This window comes from Vicugna pacos, chromosome 4, assembly GCF_048564905.1.
Source record: "Vicugna pacos chromosome 4, VicPac4, whole genome shotgun sequence".
NCBI lineage: Eukaryota > Metazoa > Chordata > Mammalia > Artiodactyla > Camelidae > Vicugna > Vicugna pacos.
In genome coordinates, this window is record NC_132990.1 from 76260590 (window position 1) to 76283285 (window position 22696).

The window sequence follows — 22696 nt, forward strand, 5'->3', positions numbered from 1 at the left end:
TAAGCAGTAAGTAATACACACCCTCCAACTCGCTGTATCTCAACATAGCCTTGTGGTTATCTTCATTTCATCCAACTGGCAAGAATCTCATTACTCACAAGCTCTTACCTCTAGTCCTTTCCCTCTTCTCTATCAAATATCCACTGGCAAAAACTGCCCTCCTCAAAGACCTTCAACTGCTCCTTAATGTTGTCTAAGAAAATTCCAAGTCCTCAGTCAAGCACTTACAAGATCTTACTCTATTGTTTCTTTCCAGATTTTTTCACACTCACATAAAGACATACTATCTACAGCAAAAAAAAGATAGCAAGCTTTTTCCAAACAAGAACCAGAATGCCTTCACTATTAGCACCACCTATCAAAAATCCTATCCCTCCTGAAGTCCAGCTCAAATACCTCCCCCGACAGCCAACATTCCCCAGCCATTTAATGTTCTACAGTACTCTTCTGAGGCAAGTGAGCTAACTCTCTCGATTACTGATAACCCTAGAACATTCTGCTTTTTTCCCCCTCAGGGCTCTTAGACTCTACTTTAAAAAAAAAAATCATAAGTCATTTGTGTTGTACTTCTCACATTCTTTTTTATCCTCTACTGCAGCTGACACAGTTCTGTCTAGGAAGCTCTCATAGAAAAAAAAAGTCATCAGGTGAAAACAATTATGAAAGATTCCTTAAGGAGGCAATTCACTTTCTGAAGGTGGTTAGGGGAGCTAAATAACAAAGAGGACAGAAATACATGTGCAAAGCACAGGGAAAGAAACGAATAATTTCCATAATAAATGCTAGTAAATAAATCAGTAATAACCTTAATCAGAAATAATCTAGCAAGAAAATATATGTAGATCAAAAAAGAACATTTACATATTTCTTTTAGAATCTCCCACAAAGGAATTTATATCCCCACTGCAGTTGCCTAAAGAGAAATGAATATGCGTAAAAAAATTTATTATGTCTTCATGAAATCTGGCATGCTTGGTCTTTATTCATTCTTTCATAAAGAAGGAAAGGTTAGAAACACTAGTACAGATTCTCCCTAATCAGTCTGATAAAACCACTAGCAAAACACAACTGGGCTCTAATAACAAACATGACAATTTTAGACCCTATTTTCTAGACTGTCTGTGCAGTGCTGCCCAAGGGAGCCTTCTGTGACAATGGAAATGTTCTAGGTCTGCACTGTTCGATACAGTAGCCACCGAGCACACGCAGTTCCTGAGCTCTTGAAGCATAGCTTGTGGGACTGAAAAATTAGGTATTTTATTTTAATTTCATTAACTTAAATTTAGCCAAATTTGGCTGGCAGCCACCTTGTTGCACAGTGGAACCCTAGAGAATCAGAATGAAATGAAAAATCAGGCAAAAGGGAGAAAGTGGGACAGAGAAAGCTTTCTCCAATTTTAATTACCATGTCATTAAAAATTTACCTCCTTTAGGTTCTAGCCTTGATTCTACTAACTATGGGTATTTCAACATGAAAAAGTAAATTAACTTCCCAGGGCTTTAGTCTCGTCTTTTATGAAAAGTAAGCTGTTGAGTTAAACTTTAAAGGTCCTTTCCAATTTAAAATTCTGAATCTGCTTCAGTGCAATCCCTATCAAATTACCAATGGCATTTTTCACAGAACTAGAACAAAATTTTTTTTAATTTTTATGGAAATACAAAAGATCTCAAACAGCCAAAACAATTTTGAGAAATAAGAACGGAGCTGAGGGACTCATGCTCCCTGACTTCAGACTACACTACAAAGCTACAGTAAGCAAAACAGTATGGTACTGGCATAAAAACATACAGATCAATGGGACAGGAGAGAAAGCCCAGAAATAAACCTACACACTTATGGTCAAATAATCTATGACAAAGGAGTCAAGAATATATAATGGAAAAAACACAGTCTCTTCAGTAAATGATGCTGGATAAACTGGACAGCTACATGTAAAAGAATGAAACTAAGACATTCTCTAAATCATACACAAAAATTAAGTTAACATGAATTAAGATCTACATGTAAGACCAGATACCATAAAACTCCTAGAGGAAAACATAAGCAGAACACTCTTTGACATAATTTGCAGCAATATTTTTTTTGATCTGTCTCCTAGAGTAACAGAAACAAAAACAAACAAATGGGATCTAATTTAAACTTAAAAAAGCATTTGCACAGTGAAGGAAACCATAAAATGAAGACAACCTACAGGCTGGGAGAAAATAACTGTAAATGATGTTACTGACAAGGGATTAATTCCCAAAATATACAAACAGCTCATACAGCTTAATATCAGAAAAAACAAATAACTCAATCAAAAATAAGCAGGAGACTTAAATATAGACATTTCTCCAAAGAAGATACATAGATGGCCAAAAGGCACATGAAAAGATGCTCAACATCCCTAATTATTAAAGAAGTGCAAATCAAAACTACAATAAGGTATTACATCAAACTGGTCAGAATGGCCATTGTTAAAAAAGTCTGCAAATAATAAATGCCAGAGGATGTGGAGAAAATAGGACCTTCCTATGCTGTTGATGTAAACTGGTGCAGCCACTATGGAGAACACTATGGAGGTTCCTTAAAAAATTAAAAATAGTTACCATATGATCTTGCAATCCCATTCCTGGGCATATATCCAACAGAGAAAACTCTAACTTGAAAAGATACAGGCACCCCAATGTTCATCGCAGCACTATTTACAATAGCCAAGACATGGAAGCAACCTAAATGTCCACCCACAGATGAATGGATAGAGAAGATATGGTGTATATAATACACACACACAAACAGACACACACACAAAAAACACACAACGGAATATTACTAAGCCATAAAAAGAATGACAAAATGTCATTTGCAGCACTATAGATGGACCTAGAGATTATCATACTAAGTGAAGTCAAACAGAGAAAGACAAATACTGTATTTCTTATATGTGGAATCTAAAAACAGTGATACAAATGAACTTACTTACAAACCAGAAATAGACACACAGACATAAAAAAACAAACTTACAGTTACCAAGACTGAAAGCCAAGCAAGGGAGGGGAAGGAGGGTGGAGAGGAAGGGATAAATCAGAAGTTTGGGATTAACACATACATACCACTATATATAAAATAAATAAACAAAAAGGACCTACTATTTAGCACAGGGGGCTATATTCAATATCTTGTAATAACCAATAATGGAAAAGAATCTGAAAAATAGATATATATAACTGAATCACTTGCTATCCACCTGAAACACTGTAAATTAACTATACTTCAATTTTAAAAAAGAATTGAATCTGTGACCTAAACCATAAAATGTTCATTCTTCTTCACATCATGCATCCAAATTCTTGCAGTGACACTAGTATTTTCAAAGTGCATCATCATAACAGTATTCAGCAAATAAAGGTTATTACCATCTGATTGCCTTTCCATGGTGTGAAGTATTGACTGCATAAAATCATTTTGTTTGTCTGACCCCAACAACAGTGAATCCATGGCTTGCTCCTCGAGAATGGTCAGCAACATGCAAATACCTGTAAGATTATGTAGAGTTTTCTTGAATTGGTTAAAAAACACTGTTCTCATGCCTTCTCTGGTTTCGTTGGCAAAAGAATAACAAGGCAGTAAGATGGAACAAGACAGTATCCAGTTCTTCAAACTCACACATAACTACTCACACATAACTACTCCCAAGAACAGAACTTTAGACTGAATTAAAATGGAAAACGGCATGAAGCTGGTTGGAAAACAATTTCTAAGATGACTACCACACAATTTGATCTCATAAAATCTAAGATCCCTTAAATTTTAAGATCACCGTATTTCAGATACCTATCACTGCCAAATATGACACAAGACTTAGAATCAATGAAGGAAGGCAGAACTATTTTAGTTAGTATAGAAATTGTTGAAAACCAAAGCTAGTACCTCTTTCTGCCAAGAAACCCTTTACAGATGGGAAAAGAGATACTAAACCTATTTTTTTAAATAGATCAAACCCTGTTAAAGTGAGCTGCTATGCTAATATTTTGTTACATCTAATATTGCCTTAAATAAAAGATCTACTTGCCGTACTTGAAAATGTACCTCTTACAGATGATTACAGATGATTTAAAACCAAGATGTAGTTAGTCAATTTAATGACAGAACAAGAATGCAGAACTATGAAATCCTTCACTGAGCAATTTTGTAGATTACCAAATGAGACGACTTCCTCTGCAGGATAGCCGTAAGAACTACTGGAAAGTAGTAACTGTATTTGTCTACAAATAATACTCACCTAACCAATAGTTTTTGTAGTTGGTAGTATCATACATGTGTGAGGGCAGAAGAATCAGTTTACCCTTCTCAAGGACAGAAGAAGTATAAATATCTGGACTTTCTAAAAGCCCCAACTCAATGACTTTAAAAAGGCAAGTCAAAACCTCCTGTAAGTCATAATAATCATCTCTGTCCACTTTCCCCAAGTTTCTTGCAGTCAGGATAGCCCAACGCCGAACCTAAAAGTGTAACACATTTATTACTTCATTCAGTGAACAACCGTCTACACATAGCAAGAATCGACTTAAAACAGGGTTTTCTATAGATTTTAAGAGACATTGAAGGAGGGTATAGCTTAGTAACAGTGTGTGCTTAGTATGCACAGGGTCCTGGGTTCAATCCCCAGTACCTCCATTAAAAAATAAATAAACCTAATTACCTTCCCCCCAAAAAACATGAAAGACATGCAATACTATTTATAGTTGACCTATGAACCACACATGGAGGGGTTAGGGGCATCGACCCTCCTCATAGTTGAAAACTCAAATATAATATAGCTGGTGGCCCTCCATATCCGAGGTTCTGCATCATGGATTAAACCAACCTTGGTCGTGTAGTACTATATACTACTAAAAAGAACCTGCATAGGAGTGGACTCAGAGTTCAAAACCATGTTGTTCAAGGGTCAACTGTAATGCAATATGTGAACTTTGTTTGATCCTGATCTGAACAAACTAACCCTAACAAAGCATTTAATGAGATAATCATTTCCATTTATACATTGACTAGAAATATGAAATTAAGATTTATTAGTGTGTTGACGTAATTGGTTTTTTCTGTAAAGTCCTCATCTTTTAAGAGACATATACTGAAGTATTTTTTGGATGAAATGCTCTGCTAAGAATTGTGCTAACTAAACCGAAGGGGGCTAGAATATTGACCATGCACTGATAATAGATGAGGCTAGTCATGGATATATGGGGGTTCATTATGCCAATATACTTTTGTATGTTTGTAATTTTCCATAATAGAAAGTTAGAAAAAAGAAATAAAAAATGAAGAGAAACCTAAAAAGAAATCAAAGGTCACCTCTAAATGGCCATAGAGCGAAGAGTAGTGATGTTAAATTTCTTGTGGGCTACAAATTAAATTTAGCAATTACAACCTTAATAAACTTAAGAAAATGGAACAGAAAAAGTATCAGTGTGCATCTCTCACAGTAAGAGTAAGAATAGTTTTGTGAAATGTTTATGTCACGTACACATATGTATGTGTGTACTCAATGAAAAACTCTAACTTAGGTTATGGGCAGAAAAGTTTGAAAAACAGAATTAATAGACAGAAGAATGGGCTCTATGGCAACATAAGTAATGAATTTAAAGTTACTGAAAAAAGCAATCAGTGCATCTAGAATGATAATAAACAGGAGAAGGGAAAATGTCCCTTGATTATAGTATAAGGAATGTCAAGCGCTGAGTGGTAAACATAGAAGAGGCTGGGGTTGTAAAATTATTTTGCAATCTTAGAAAAATTGGCTCAGGGAAGAACCATCAGGTGATGTTAAATTTAGGAGAAAATTTTGGCGAGAAGCAGGGTATTTATGCGATCTTAAAGTATCTAAGAAACAGACATTAAACAGTGAAAAAACTGGACAGCACCTCAACCAGTGATCAAAATTAACATCACCACGAGAGGCAAAATGACACGGCACACCTCTGTGCGTGACACCGAGAAGGACATAACATCACGTATGCGGTACTCCAGGTGGGAACATACAGCCTGAAGCTAACCACGAGCAAACATCAGACAAATCCAAAATGGAAAAAAACATTCAATTTTTTTTTAAATGGGGTGGGGAAGAAATGACCATTCTTTAGAAATGTAATTGTCATAAAAGACAAAGAAAGGCTGAGGAAATGTTTCAGATTAAGGGAGACTAAACCAATGTAACTACACGTAAATCCTGATCCTGGTCTGCATGCTGGAGCATGGTGGGGAAGTGCCATGCAGTATCCTGGGTCACAACTGGAAAACAGACCTTACTATGTCAATATTAAATTCACCGAAGTTTATAATATTGTGAGAATGTACTGTTTCTTAAGAAATTTAGGCTGAAGTATTGAGAGGTAAAGGGCCATGATATATGCAATCTACTCTCAAATGGTTTGGAAACAGAAAAGCTATGTAGTTAATTGAAATGAAAAAGCAAATGGCGGGAACTGTGAAGAATTGGGGATGACAGGTAAAGGAACTATAGCTGTTTTCTACTTTTATTCTTGAGAATTTTCTGAAAGTTTTAAAGTATCTTCAAATAAAAACTGTTTAGAAAGCACACAGAACAGAAAAAACAAAAGCAAAAAAGATAAAAAAGCATACGGACTCTGCAGCCAGGCTGCCTACGTACAAATCCCAGCCGCCACCCATCAGCCCGTGTAACTGCATTGACGCCTGGACTCAGCTTCCTCATCCATAAAACAGGCACAGACAATGAACAGCCATTCCTGGCCCCGCAGACTCAGCCACCGCGCCTGCAAGTGCTTGGCCCAGGCCCTGGCTGCGCGGCTGGACCAGCTTCCTCTACTGGTACATCTGCAGCTTTGAAAAAGCCAGTCCCAGAGAGCTGTACTCTGCCCATCTTCTTTCACAGGCAGGAAAGCCTCACCCTTATTTTAAGCACAGGCCTTGCCTCTGGTCCTACCCTTGCCTGGTGCACACTCATAATGCCCATCACCCTGCACGAACTCAACCCCCAGCTACCCACGGCCACCCAGGCCTATGGGCTGCCGCCATTTGTCACTCTTTTGTTTCTGTTCCAAACTAAGGGGTGTGTTGTACCTTTATAAATTTGAACTTTTGAACTTTCTACTATCATTGTTATGGGTCTAGCATAGAGGAAACTGAAATTCACCACCATTTTGCCTGGAAACCCCATTACCACTCTTAGCCACTTAAAAAAAAAAAAAAGCCTCTCTTCTGGCCTTATATTGGCGGAGCAGCCCTTCACAGCTATTGTCTTCATGGTGTAACTCAGCTCCAGAGGCCAATGTGCACAGGACCTACAGCACACGCCACCCTGCCAAAGGGTGGTAAACCTCAAACCTCAGCATGAAGCTCAACGTCAGGCTCTAGAACTCGGGCGTTGCTCTCTGCCTCTCTTCTACCCACTGTTCTGATTCTTACATCCCTCTTCTTCTCTAGCACTTAGGAACTGAATTTCCTCGTCTCCACTGCCACCCTCCCAACCCTGCCGCCTTTAAAAAATCTCCTTTATTAGCAAGATAATTGTATCAACTGTTTTAAGTGGTACTTCCACATGCTTGGGGTGGGGCAGGCAAGCAAGGAAGGCAAGAGAGAACAGTCCCTCTTCATTAGTTCAGGTCAGCACACGGAAAGGAGTTCAAGTAACCCCCGCACCTGTCCCTGACACAGAAGCACCCCTTCCGCAAGGGCTCCCTACCCTCCTAAGTCTCCGCTTCTTCCACCCCACAGCACCCTCTCCTCGACTACAGTCATTTTATAACGACAAGTCAGTAATTCGGGCAAATATTTTAAACAAAATACACACCAAAACCCTCTACTGTAGTTATCTGCATATGCAAAAATAAAATATACCTTCCCATTGCCTAACACTCACCATTTCATTGGGATGGACCAAAAACAAATAGATCCCTGGATGTTTGTCAAAAACCTGAAAGGAGCAATTAGCTTGTTCCATTCGGCAAAGTGCTTCAACACATAATTCATCTAAAGAGAAAAAAATACGGCAATAAACATAAAACATGAATCTTACCAACTTACCAAGATTCCCTAAATCTGGCTCCTTCAGCTGCTCTGTAAGTAAATGAAAAGTTGTTCTTTTGTGGTGGTTGTTTTCACTGAATCATAAAAATGCTATAAATATATAAGAACAATACTTAACCTACCTGAAAGCCTGATCAGCTGACTACAGCGTGTTCTATGAATTACTCTGACTTTACTAGCACATACATCTATTTTTTTCACACTAGACGTAATTATCTCCACAAGATATCTTCTTGGAAGTATGATTACGGGTCCAATTGCATTAGCATTCTACATTTTGACCCATGTGGCCTTTATCTGGTACTTGAGTGATAAAATCAGCTTTTCCCCCAAATGGCTATTTTGTCCTACTGTCAATTATTGAGTAACCCATTTTCTCCACTAGCTTGAAATGCTCCCATCAACAACCACCACATTCCCCTAATATACCTGTTTTACTTCTGGACGCTCTACTGTTCCATTAGTCTCCCTGTGCCAGCACTATTCCAATCCCTGTTGTCTTGTGGAAGGTTCTTCACTATTCTTTCAAAAGTGTGCTGAATAGACTCACACATTTACCCTATCAGATGAATCAACTTTAGCTCGTCAAGCTTCAAAGAATACTGTAGTGACAGTGGTTAGCTTTGTGGAGGAGGAATAACGACTGGAAAAGTAAAAGGAGAGTTCCTGGGGCGCTGATGATGTTTGTTTCTTAATCTAGGTGCTGACTACACAAGTGCATCTGGTGTATGAAAAATCATCAAGCTTATAAACTGTTCCGGATATAGTATTCTTTGGTAAATGTTTAAAAAATGACTTGTTAGAATTTAAAAATCTATTTTGAATTTATTTATAAAGAACCGATTTACCTAATAAAACTTTAGGTTTACTTTTCAGCTTACTGAAAATACAGAGGACAGAGAAACAAGCTGAACAACATGACAAGAAAGCAATGAGAAAACTCCAGGAAGTTCATTATTCTATAGCACATCCATCTGGTAACAGCAAGCCAAAGTTATGACAAAAAAAGTGTCTGTACATGAGTTCAAGAGTAGACTACTCTGGATTAAAAGAGATGTACAAAATATGAATCACATGCAATCAAATGTATGGTCCCTGATCAGACCCTAATTTAAATAAACCAGCCAAAAACCACATTTTGTCACTACTGCGAAAATCTGAACATGGACTAGATATAGTAGATGCCATAAAGGTGCTGTTATTTTGTTAGATTTGATAGACCAGGAAAACGTCTCTAAGAGATTCATATTAAGAAATGCAAATATGAATGACCAAACCCTAGGTAGCCATAATCTGCTATGCCACTGTGATTAGCAAAAATTACTATAGACCAATGGTTCTCAACCAGGGGCAATGAATTCTGCCTCTCCCTGGCCCTGCGCCCCAACTCCCAAGAAACATTTTGTGATATCTAGAGACATTTTTGGTTGTCACAACTTGGGTAGTGGGGAGAGCAAGAACTACTGTCATCTAGTGGAGAGCAGCCAGGGACGCTGCTAACCATCCTACAACGGACAGCACAGCACCCATGACAAAGAACCATCCAGTCCAAAATGTCAACAGTGTCAAGGCTGAGAAACTCTGCTATAGGCAATTACAAAGAAGAAAGTTAACTGAATTTAGATGAACATGTGATAAAGCAAATACAGCAGGATGTTAGTAACTGCAGAATCTACGTGGTGTATATATGGTATTCACTGTGTAATTCACTTTTCTGTATGTTTGGAAACTTTCATAATAAAATGTTGGGGAAAAATACTAAGTATCCTAATTATATGTTTAACAAACAGATTTTCAATATAGATAAACCAAAATGCTTACAATTCTTAAAATAATAAAGCTGATGTAATTGTGGAATACCCAAGATACTCACTAACACGCTCATGTAAAAGCAGATAAGGATACTTCAGTATTTCGAGAAGAGGAACTCGCAGCTTATTTTCGAAGTCTTGGCCAGTGAAGTCGAACAGCTGTGCCTCCCCATTGTTGTCTACTATGTACACGTCGTCGTCTCCCATTTCTGCCGTCATGGATTTTTCAAAGTGGTTTATGAGACGTAAGGTTTCTAATTCCCATAAAATCTACAGGGAAAGAAAAATGGGCAGTGTGCTTTATATCTTTAACAACAAAGTATACTGGATGCGATGATCTTTCTAGAAAGCCTCTTCCTAAGTATAAAAATTCAGAAGTTTAAAGAAGTATTAAACATCATGTATTAGCTTTGAAGAAAACAGCCACTAAACATAAAAACGGTTTGTATGATACATGAACATGAGCACACAGAGCTTGAGATGCTCTTGAGGAGTTTTACTATAAGATATGTCACTATCTCTATCAACTACACTCTATTAAAAAGGAAATGAGTAGCTGGAGCGTCTTGGTCAAGGCAAGAGCTAGGTGTTCCATGTCTTCCCTTCTGTGTTCCAGCCATAGGTACCCACCTGAAAACATCAGCTTCAGCATAAAGACATCAGTCAGCTAGAAAACTTTGTAAAACTTGGAAGCAGGGTAACTTTGTAAAAGTTTTCTCAACAGGTTCATAACGAATCATCCCCTCTCCTCAAATTTCTGTATTATTATACATATCTCTATGATCTGTGTTCCAATTTTCAGCAGATAAATGTAATAAACCAAATATTCAAACCCACGTACTTAAAATTATGTGTTTCACTTTGGTTACTGTGACTGAAAAATATACTTATTCTTACTGGTTTATAACATTTACCTGTTAAGAAACAAAAAGAGAAGGGGAAAAAAGAAGTATTAGTCATACGAAAAAATAACTCAAGCCATTCAGATACTTCAGAATAACACTGTCAAACACAGTGATATAAAAACATGAATCAAAAAACCCCCATACATCACTTCATTTCATAAAATTGTTTTATATCAAAATGACTAAAAGAGGATTATAAAATTCTGCTTTATATTTCAATTCCATCAGTCAATAAGCATTTACTCAGTACCTATCATATACCAGGCAATGAGTCAGGTACTAGAAATATATCGGCCTTCAAAGTTAAATCACATCATCAGTTCCCTGAATGCTTCCAACAGAGTTCAAATTTATTCTTTTCCTAATTATCAAGCTCTAAAAAACTGCCCATCTAATGTCAATTACCTCATGTAAGTGTGGCAATTCGTCCCTTGCTTTGTGATATTCAGCCACACACTCTAAGCAGTAGCAGAGGTCTTCGTTGGCTGTCTGAAATTCACTGGAGTGGATCCTGGATGCATAGCGCTGTAGGAAGTCAATGGTGGAAACACCACCAGGCGTACACCAACAACATGTGCTCATTCTGTACCTACATCCAGAAAAGAAGACACTGAAAGACTTGAGAAAAAAGAACAACACAACCCTTCAAGCCTATTCTGTGTGACAAATGGATACACTTTCTAGTAACGATCCTGTCTTCAACTTAAAATGTGACTTGACCACATCCATTCTGCTGGCCAGTTTATCAATCACTGACTAAACTCAACCTGAGCCTACTCCTAAAATCTTTTATCTGTGACACATGAAAAATAGTGAAATGAGAGCAGTTAGTGATAAACATCATTAGGCAATGTTCAGTTGTGCTATAAAGAAGACTCAAAACTATGCAGTATTGATGAAAAATATGTATTATCAATGTTTTCAAAGTACAGATTTTGGAGTGCTCTAATAATGGACTGGAGTCAAGTGAAAAGCTTAGGAAACTTTTCATATTTCCTGAAGCCATGCTCCAGAAATCCCTGGAAACCTAAAAATCTATAAATATTAGTCCATACCAATAATAGAAATTCATAGAGAGATGAATTTTCTCTTGGTTAGAAAGTATATATACATGAATTTGCACGTATGTATGAACTGCTGCTCATAATTCACTGTTTATTGATGCAGTATGAACTGTAATAACTACAAACGTTGACAATCTATTGCTAGTAAGTGTGACACACGCAGTTTTCTGACTAACACCGATTTTTGCTTTACAATCCTTTTGGAGCCTCCGCCACCTAAACTCAAGTGAAAGGGTTAAGATGAAATAAATTTCCCATATCCTAGCAGTCTCAAAGACAGCAAAGTAGCAAGTTTACCAGGAAACAAGGGGAAATCCCAAGAGCCCAATGGGTCAACAGTTTTAAGGAAGATATACGTTAAGGCAAGTTTATCAGACTGCAGATGCATGAAACAGAGGATTAGCAAATAAGGTGGAAGCCAAAATCCAAACAGATCTCCAACTCTAATGAGGTGCAATAAAAGCTAAGATGCTGTGTTCTTATAAATAACTAAATGCATATACAAGTAAATAGAAAGCACATTGTCAGTAAGCAATGCATTGTGGCTAAACAAATAGCAAATGTTTGCTTTGAAATAAACAAGTAAGAGGCTGGGGCAGGGAAAATACAAGTGAGTCTGCGACATCTTATGGTGACAGAAAAAAAGTGCTCAAGACACCGGAAGAGCTCTCAGTGGCCAAAGCTGAAACAAATAACAAAATAATGTAATACCGGATTATCAGCCACAGTATAAAGTAAATATACATGACTCTATACTGATACAAGTGACTGAATAAACAAATGTGGGGGAGGGACAAATTTGCCCAAAGAAAGAATTCCAAAGTGATACAGATACTCCCCATTCCAGGAAGTGGAGCTTAACCCCATCCCATCTTAAGCGAGGAGTGGACTTGATAAAGCACTCCAAAGAAGACAGTATGTAAAGGTCACACTTACAGTGGAAACCCCTGGCCAAAACAATGGTAAGCAAGCGATCAAGGTTAACATCGCCAGGAGCAAGTCGTGCTGGTAATCCCTGGCATACCATGAAGAGGAAAGAACTTCAGTTCTGCTGTATGCTTCCCCCAAACCCGTAACCCCAGCCCATTCATGAGAAAAACTGCAAGACAAGCCTAAGGAATTATCCAAACAGATATTAGCCAGTCTTTGACAAGGAAGAAAACCACACCCAAAGGGAATAGAACCAAGTGTTCTATCATATGAAAATGTTTTGTTTTACTGGGAATTGGGCCAGGAAATTACCCCAAAAGCCTGACCTTAAAAACTTGACCTTAATTATCCTACGAATGTAAAGTATCAGACTAATGGGAAAAAAATTACAAACCCAAATATAAGCCCCATGAAGTTCACATCATAACTGGGTGAACCTAACCTGTGCACTCTTATTGGGAGGGACATCAAACTGGCTAGGGAGACACAAAAAAGTCCTACTCTTTTTATGCATAAAGCACAGACATATATAAAGTACATAAAGAGGTATATAATACACTGGTGGTATTAAAATTCAAGGGAAACTCATAGGAAAGAAATGTCTAAAAAGTCTCCTTTCAGAGAGGGAGAAGGGATAATAAAAGGGTAAGAAACATGACTCAAGTCGTTGAATACTTAGGTACAGAAACTTGGCAGTGTGAAGTTTCTCAATGCGTACCACTCTAAAATTCAAAGTGCATAGGCTCTGCTAATGGGAAATGGATCACATCTTGACAGAATTTATAATCTCTGTGTAATCAAAAACATGTATTTGTCTTGTGAATCGATTTTAAAATTCATTAAATATAAGTTGTATACTTTCTTCATGCTTCTAAAAAAGAACTTAGGGCAGCTTTCAACATTAAAGTACACACAGAAAAGGACATTTTAAAAGGAGATTAAAAAAGAGAGGGAAATCAAAAGTTATTTGGAAGAAATTTCATTTCACTAAATCCTAAATTAGGAGCTTCCTTTTGAAAAGCAGAGCAAAAGATGACATGATTAAATCACACAGTCTTCATTTGGGAAAAAAAGGAAAGTAACATGCTAGTTCAACTGGAGGGTCCTGCTCTTTCCTGACACTAATTCTAACTCAATTACATTTTTTGAAGGATGCTGCAAACTAGGGAATACCAAGTAATATAACGGACACTACATTTCTGCAGGACATAAGTTATTTCATTCAAAGAAGAATTTCTTATATCTGAACAGCCAATACTATAATACTATGAAGTTAGAAGTTTCCAGTGATCTAATTTAATTCAGTAAGTTTCACTTTCTAGATGACTCAAGAACAGAAAATGAAACTTACGGGTTTCTCAAACATCAACTGTTTCAAGCTTGATTTGGGCAGATTATAGTGCAGTCAACTGAAGTTCTGAAAAAATTAAGGTACTGAAGTACAAATAAACTGGTGTACACTTTAAAATAATTATTAACAGAAGAGCAGTTAGCAAAAGAAACCTCCTAATAAGAAAATTATGGAGTCTGCTCTTTATTTCACCCAGAGAGCTGGCCCACTTTCACATGCCAAAATCCGGAACTAAATTTTCTCCAAGTAGATGGGAGTTACTGCCATTTAACAGTTAAGTGCCATGGAATTTATAATGCAGAGAGAACGGCGCTATAAGGCCAATGCACAACAGAAACATGTTTCCACAGCTCCTCTCAAAAGGCCGTAAATGGGTGTGGTTATGTCCCCAAATCTAAAATCTCCAGAGGGGGAGGATATAGCTTAAGTGGCAGAGTGCATGTTTAGCATGCACAAGGTCTGGGGTTCAATCCCCAGTACCTCCATTAAATAAAGAAACCTAATTATCTTTCCCCACAAAAAAACAAAATAAAATCTTCACTGGCCCAACAGCTAAGCCCCCCAAATCAGAATGAGAGTGGTGGGGAGGGAAAGAGGGTATAGCTCAGTGGTAAAGCGTGTGCTTAACATGCATGAAGACCTGGGTTCAATCCCCAGTACCTCTATTAAAAAATATATACACCAGAAATTGACACAACATCGTAAACTGACTATGCTTCAATAAAAAAATGGAGAATAAAATATCTATATCTACAAATAAACCTAATTACCTCCCCTGCCAAAAAATCTGAATAGGTTATATTGCAATTTTTAAGGGAAAACTGCTGGTAGATGATCCTGAATCCTACACATTTTTGCACAACTTAGTTCTTCTAGAGAGCAGTTCTGTTAATTTCATCACTGTTTTTAACTGTTTGGAATCACTACGGAATCATTAATGGGGCTGCAGGACAGAAATAAGAGCTGCTCCCATGCATCAAATCAAGAGCTGATTTGTCAATTTGATACAACACTGTAAAATGATTATAAATCAATAAAAAATGTTAAAAAAAATGCTAAAAAAAAAAAGCTGATTTGTCAATAACACCAGAGATAGAACTGTAACCTTCCACAGACTTACCCAGGGGGTATCATTTCTCAATAATAGCTAGCCAGAAACTTCAAATAACAATCTGTTTCTTCTACCCTGCCTAGCTAAACTTCTTGAAAAAGTAATTTAGATTCACTTCAACTCCTTTGAATTCTGGCTTCCACCTTACATTTCACTGCACGTTTTCAAAAAGTTCCTAATACCACCAAATTCAACAGATCCTTTACTTGGCTCCTCTAAAGCATATGAAAATGCTAACCACGTATTCCTTGGCTAAGATATCACTTTCCTTTCACTTCCTCTATTCAATCCCCTTCATGATCATCTTCCTTTTCCTCCACCTCTTACTATCAAAATTTCCAAACCTTGTCCTCAGGACTCTAACCTCTTTATTCAATGTCCTCTTTCTTGATGTCTTAATTCAAACCACTGTTTCAGCTACTACCTAAATTGAAGCTTCCCCTAGAGAATGTAGGCACAACTCAATACAATGCTTAACTTCGTTTCAGCTACTCAATAAATGAAAAATAAGCCTAGCATTCCACAAAGATATACAGCTGTCTCTCAGTATCTGCGGAGGACTTTTTCCAGGAGCCCCCCCATGGATATTAAAATCTGCAGATGCTCAAGTCCCTTACATAAAACAGAACAGTACAATGAACAGTCAGCCCTCTGTATCTGGAGATGCAAAACCCAAAAATATGGAGGGCCAACTGTACTCAGAATCCAACTGCATACAGTGAATCTCCACCCACTTGACCGGTGCCTCAAAGCAAGCAGGACCAAAACAGAACAAAGCCCTTCTCTTAAAGCTGTTATCTGGCCTGTATTCTCTATATCCATGGCATGACCATCCCTTCAGTTTTCAAACCAGTAACCTGTGACTTATCCTACACTCTCCTTCCTTAGCCCCCATGTCTATGAGTTCCAGAGTCTACCAATTAGTTACTTCTACACTCTCAGTGAGACTGCCACCGCCTTAGCTTAATACCTTTTCTTTACTTGTCGGAATTACAGAAGAAACTAAATGACCTGCCTCTTGTTTGATCCACCACCAATTTTTCCTCCAAAATGCTGCCAAAGGCCAAAGCAAAAGCTGGACTTTGAAAGCACAAATAACTCTACATTTGGGGGATAAAATTAAAAATTTTGAATTCACCACACAAGGTCCTCCATGACCTGGCTTCAGCATCACCTCGTGCATTCCCTCTCACTTGCTCTTCCCAGAATGCTTCCTGGTGTCTCATTATCTGCCTTTACGGAAGCTCTTGTAAAACTGCCTTGAACACCCACCCTACATACGTCTGCCTGGTTCTCAGCCCTGAATGCACTTCAGACTCACCAAAGGAACTTGGGGGGATGGGGGGGTGGCAGGCGGGGGGATGCTGAGATACTATTGATGAAATTCAGATTCATTTTAAAAGAACTCTAGTGATTCTGATAAAAAGCCAGATTTGAGAACTACCTACGTGTAACCCATCCCTGAGCATCATCATCTGGGGGCTTGTCTGACTCATCCTTTCCCTTCCAGCCTGTCTTTGACAATGTTCTTCTCTGTCCCCTCAGGACTTTGTACACATTTCCATAATCGTGCTTACCATGTTGGGCTGAGGAGGTTACTTATGTCTTCCACCTACCTGCTCTGTCAGAGGGCAAGGATCCGTTTTGTGTTGTCTTTTTTACTTCAGTGCTTGGCACATACTAAATGACTGAAAAAATGTTTTAAGTGTTTGTGTCAGAATATAATTACCTGAGGGTAACGGCCTAAAGAGAAGTAATCCTCTCAGTCGAAATTCCTGGGCTTATTTGAGAATGGGTGAGGATCTGCACTCATAGATACCCAGACTCTGGCCCCCAAAGAACATTTCTGAAAAAGCAAAACAAAACAAAACTAAGGAAGTGGGTTTTATACCATCTTATCTGAGTTTCACATCCATCTTTGTAGAGTAGAACCAAATGTAACTATTTGATGAAAAAGCTCAAGCTCAGAGAGGTCAGACAACTCGCCCCTGGGTCTACCCGTAATAGAAGAGACAGTGCAAGTACGCATCTGACTCCACAGGGGGAGCAGTTCCTCCGGAGACCTCGGCTCCACGGTGGGGCCAGCGAGGGACTCAAAAACGCCCATTAGCGAATGCAGGTAAGTTCAGCTCTGGGACAGTAACTAACTCATCACTGCAAACCGTGGGGTTCGTCTCCCTTCCAGCCTCCTGCCAGGTTTCACGGGCCCGAAGTTCCAGTCTCTGGCACATTCTCGCTCCTGGAGAGTGCGGATGGCACTCAAAGCCCCTCTGGGGGCTGTCAGCCCTCCATCGCCTTCAGGTGGGGCAGGGAGGACTCAGGTGGCCAAGCGGGAGAGCCACACTCTCCAAAGGGACGAGCCCTGGAGCAGGAGGAAGGAGGGGGCGTCCAGCAGACAGACTTGCTACAGCGAGACCCCCGAGTCACTCCCACGGAAACTCCGTAGTGCCCGGGCCAAAAACAGCTCACACGAGACGGCAGGGTAGAGGACGCGGACGGAGGAACTGGGGTCCAGGGGAACAGGAGGCACAACAGGGCGGCACCACCGGGCGCCTCGGGGATACTCCCGCCTCAGGCGCCGCAACTCTCCTGAGAAGCCAGCGAGCTCGCGCCGCCCCTCCCCCATCCGCCTGGGCCTCACGCGCCGCAGCCGTTACTCCACGCCGCCCCGCGCGCACCGGCCGCGCAAGCGCTTACGCCCGCGGGTCCTGTGACCTAAACCCACCGCTCTCCTCACCCCGCTCGGCCTCGCGCCGACCGCCAGCCCACTTCCATGCCTCGGCTCAACAGTCGGCCGAGGGCGGAAGTGCGGGCGCGCACCCGAGCACCTCCGTCCGCGTCCGGCCGCCCAACCCGAGGGCGCCGCGAGCCCAGGCCCCGCCCCCTGCGCGGCGTCGGCCGTTCGCAGGCCCCGCCCCCTGTGCAGCTCGCTTGTTTTGGTGGCCGGAGGGGCGGGGCGTGGGAAGAGACGCGCCCAGGCTCCGCCGGGGGGCCGAGAAGCCGGGCGCTGGTGTCACTTCCGGGCTGCGGGGCCCGCCAATCAGGAGAGTCTATGCGGGTTAGGAGCGGGGCGAAAGTTTGGCAGCCGATGGGTGACCGTGGCCTAGACCAGGGTTTCTCCGCGGAGCGGCCGCGCCCCGACGTCGCGGTCTAGACGACTTAGACGCTCACCCTGCTGCCTTTTCCCTTCAGTCCTTTTTCTTCTTTCCAACGCCTCAGGTGTTTCAGCAGGAGGTGTTACGGGTCGCAAAGGGGTTTTTTTCTCTCTGGATTTCCTTTAGAGACGTAAAAGTCAATAACAATAAAATCAACACCTAGTTGGGGAAACACATCCAAACTGTATGACGGAGAAGGGATACAGTAAGCACTGGACGAGGACAAACAACACAGACTGACAGAACGACCTCTGGAAAGCCTACCCTTTTTTTCTTTTTAACGCTTACTACTGACTGACTGTGAGGACTCACCGCTAGCTGACACTCTAACGGAGGAAGCAGAAGAGTAAAACAATCACTAGTCTTGACCGAGGCGCCAAACGAGAGGACGGACGCCGAGGTGGGCCCAGCGCAGACGGGCCAGCCACGACGACCTCACCTAGGAGAACCTTAACCGAAGAATGAGCGGGGAGACCGGGGGAGGCGGGGAGGGCGCGGCAGAGAACGTTCCAGTAAAGGGGCGTGGCCCGGGGCCGCGTGACGGCCGTTATGGAAATTCCGCAAACCCAGCCTGCGAAGCTTGGGCACGTGGCCGCGACCGTTACTCCCCTCGTTTCTGGAGTTTTCTCTGCTCTGTGAAAAGTGTCGGCCATGTTCAGAAACACTGATTGAATAAGAAAGTTAAAAAACCGTTTCAAGCTATACTGTGTTATCAGTTGTGTATGTATCATTTCAAAAATAATATGAACACTTTTGAAAGAGAGGGATCTGGATGGCTATTGAAAAAAACTTTTTTTGAAAGAAAGGTAGACAAACAGTAAAAATTAGCTGAATTTCTCTTTCCTTGAGATAACCATTCTCATGTATATCCTTGCAGAGCTGAGTACATACGTTTTTATTAAAGTAGCTCTTAAAGAATATTTATAAAATAAGCTACTCACCACGGTGTAGGAAGCAGAGTATCACCCTGATTACTGAACAGGAGGACTTCTCTATTACACATAGTAGTTTGGGCCAGGGACACCCCAAAGTGTTTTTAACTTTTTATAAAATAAAAAAAAAGTGAAATTTTAGGTTGATGGGAAAAACTTTCTTTGAAGTTTAGTTGACTTACGATGTGTTAGTTTCTTACTTACTCAGTTACACAGAAAAATGTTTTAACATTTACTGTTTATTGGTCTTTATATCAACAGTCATAAAATATCATTTCTGATATTTTTAAGGAGGAAAGTACCCATGAAGGCAAAAAGTGCTTAGGGCCCACGAAAATCATAATTTCACTGTGCCCCTGAGCCCACCGTGGGCCTTTCCTAGTAATTTTACCACATTAGTATTTAATCTGTAAATATATTAAGTTATACATGTTTTTAAACTTTATGAAAGTAGACTGAATGAATTTTCCCACAAATTGCTATTTACACTCAGAGATTCATTGATTTCAAGGTACTCTCAGAAGTTGCAGAGTCTAAAGTTTACACAATTTGAGGGGTATCCTTTATATTTATTTGGAATGAATAGTGCAAATTCCAAATTTTTAAATGGACAAAACCCACACATATAAAAAATGTCATTAAAATATATTTAAGCTGCAAACACAACCCAATAAAAGTTACGTATTTGGGCTTCATACACTTCACCTCAACAAGGAGGTTGAAGATCATTTTCTATACAGAGAACACAAAGATAATTCAGTCTTTTTCCTGGTAAGAATGATGAAATTGTTTATAAAAGTTTCTTCCAAATTAATGATTTCATTTGATAATGTCATAAATATTTAGGACTGTCAAGTTAAAGAAAATTTCTATGAAGCTTTTTTTCACCTATAATCTGTAGGGATTCAGAGCACATAAAGTTTCTGGTGTGGTGATTGAACCTAAATACTTAGAATCGGTTATACGTTACTACTAGGTTGTCATAGATTTTCTGATTTTTAGCTACATATTGTGAATTTTATATGTCAGTATTTCATGTCAAAATTTCAGTACTTTTTCCAGTTGGATCATTTGACTCATTACTCATCATTATTTGGATTATCAGCAATCTGAGAACATATTACTCATTATTTCTATTTGAGATGGATCTGTTATTAATGAATTACTGAATTTTTGTTATAATAATTTCTATTGATTTCATCATCATTAACCTTCACTTTTTGCCTCATTCCTTTTTTAATCAACTTTATACAGTTTATATACAATTATACACAGTGAAATACGCATTTTAAGTGTATTGTTGAGGATTTTTAGAAGTCCATTGTTTTATGTAACCATCTCTAATCAATATAAACCATTTTCTTCATGCCAGAAATGTGCTCTTGGGCCACTTGACAGGATATCCCTTTCTTCCCACTCACTCAGTGGAACCATTGATCTGATTCAGCAGATCTATCAGATTCACTTAGAATATTTTAGAACTCTGTATCAATGGAATTATACATTATGTACTCTTTTGACTGTCTTTTGTTCAACATGAAGTGTGTGACGTTGACAAATGTTGTTGAATGAATTGGCAACTCATTCTTATTGCAGAGTAAGATTATCATTAAATGAATATACCACAATTTGGTTTTTTTAATTCACCTACTGATGGATATTGTGTGGTTTCAGTTTTCCACTATTACAAATAAAGCTGAAATGAACATTATTGTACAAGACTTCTAATGGACATATGTTTTGTTTAATGTGGATAAAATTGCAGAAGTAGAACTGCTGGATTGCAGAGTAGGAATGTCTTTAACATTATGAGAACTTAACACTCCATTTTCCAAAGTGATTTTACCATCTTAAATTACCATAAACAAAGTGTAAGACTTACATTTGCTCCACAACCTTGTCAACACTATGCTTGTCATGACTCTGACATTTCAGTCATCCCAGTGAGTGAACAGTGTGCCTCATTTGTATTTCCCTGATAGCTAATGATGTAGAACATCTTTTCATATGTAGATTGGGAATGAGTTATCTTTTTATGTGAATTGTCTGCATGGGTGCTTTAAACATTTTGTTAAAAAGGAGTTTATTTTTTCAGAGCAGTGTTAGGTTCACAGCAAAATCAAGAGGAAGGTACAGAGATTTCCAATATAGCCACTTGCTGTACCCCACCCCCATGCACAGCAACCCCCATTCTCAAAATACCCCACCAGTGCAGTACCTTTTTTACAACTGATGAACCTACGCTGACATGTCATTATCACCTAGAGTCCGTAGTTTACATTAGGGTTCACTCTTGATTTGTACATTCTATTGGTTTGGACAAATGTATGGCATGCATCGGTCCTTATAATATCAGAGTACTTTCACTGCCCTAAAAATCCTCTGTGCTCTGCCTATTCAACCCTCCCAGTCTCACCCGTGGCTAAGGGTGGCTCTCTGTTCTGTTCCATAGATCTTCTTGTCTCTTCCTTCACCGATACCACACTGTCTGGATTACGTTTATAAGAGGTCTTGAAGTCACATAGCATCAGTCCTCAGACTTGGTTCTTCTCCTTGAACGTTGAGTTGGCTACTCTAGGTCTTTTGCTCTCCATATAAACTTTAGAATCAGTTTGTCAACTGCCACGTAATAACTTGCTGGGATTTTGTTGGGATTGCATTAAGTCCATAGATCAAGTTAAGACGAATTGACATTTTGATAATATTGAGTCTTTCTATCCATGAGCATGGAATATCTCTCCATTTTTTTCATTCTTCTTTGCTATCTTTCATCAGACTTTTGTAGTTTTCCTCATATAGATCTTGTACATATTTCGTTAGATTTATACCTAAGTATTTCATTTTGGTGCCAATGTGTAGCCCCCCGATTGTGTGAACAAAGGAACAAGACTTGGGCTGGAATGGTAAACAAGTTATAAAAGGCTGCAGACTCAGAGGTGAGAAGGCTGGTTAGCCAATGACAGGTAAGATCCCCAGAGGGGGGCAACCTAAGACTGGCACAGCCGCATGAGTCAGAAAGAATGTTGTCAAGCAGCTATTTTCCTATATGTTCCGCCCTGATAAGATGTAAGGCTCACTGGCTCCATGATGAGCGAGCGTAATCTATCAAAAATATCAAAGGATCTTAAGATCCTGACCTTAAAACAATCTGTGTGTCTAGGGAGTCATAAAATGTCATACCATAGTTAAACATTTTCCATATTGTTCTCTTTTGCTTTATAAGCCTGTGTAGTTTAATAAACTTTTAGAATAGCCATCAGCTCTCTCCGCATACATTGATACCATGACGTCAATACAATGTAAATGCTATTGTGTTTGTAATTCAGATGCCACTTTTTCTTTGCTGATCTATAGGAAAGCAATTCAGTTTTGTATATTAACCAACATCCTACA

At 39.4% G+C, this 22696-nt stretch overlaps 1 protein-coding gene across 5 annotated transcripts in view; it reads right to left on the bottom strand.

Annotated features, from left to right (window-relative positions):
• The window catches only part of SETX (senataxin), a 65998-nt gene extending 47497 nt beyond the window's left edge, over nt 1-18501 (bottom strand). For 3 of the 5 annotated variants that reach the window (XM_072960350.1, XM_072960349.1, XM_072960346.1), the window contains exons 1-7: nt 18388-18501; nt 16946-17062; nt 11166-11349; nt 9918-10125; nt 7878-7987; nt 4263-4482; nt 3397-3516 (exon numbers count right to left, since the gene is read on the bottom strand). In XM_072960350.1, coding sequence (XP_072816451.1) covers nt 3397-3516; nt 4263-4482; nt 7878-7987; nt 9918-10125; nt 11166-11342 — 835 coding nt within the window. In that variant the 5' untranslated portion in view covers nt 11343-11349; nt 16946-17062; nt 18388-18501. Of the gene's footprint in view, nt 1-3396; nt 3517-4262; nt 4483-7877; nt 7988-9917; nt 10126-11165; nt 11350-16945; nt 17063-17941; nt 18075-18387 lie in introns of those variants that run through there. The other 2 variants (XM_072960347.1, XM_072960348.1) reach the window with 2 other exon arrangements.
• Nucleotides 18502-22696: the final 4195 nt, after the last annotated feature.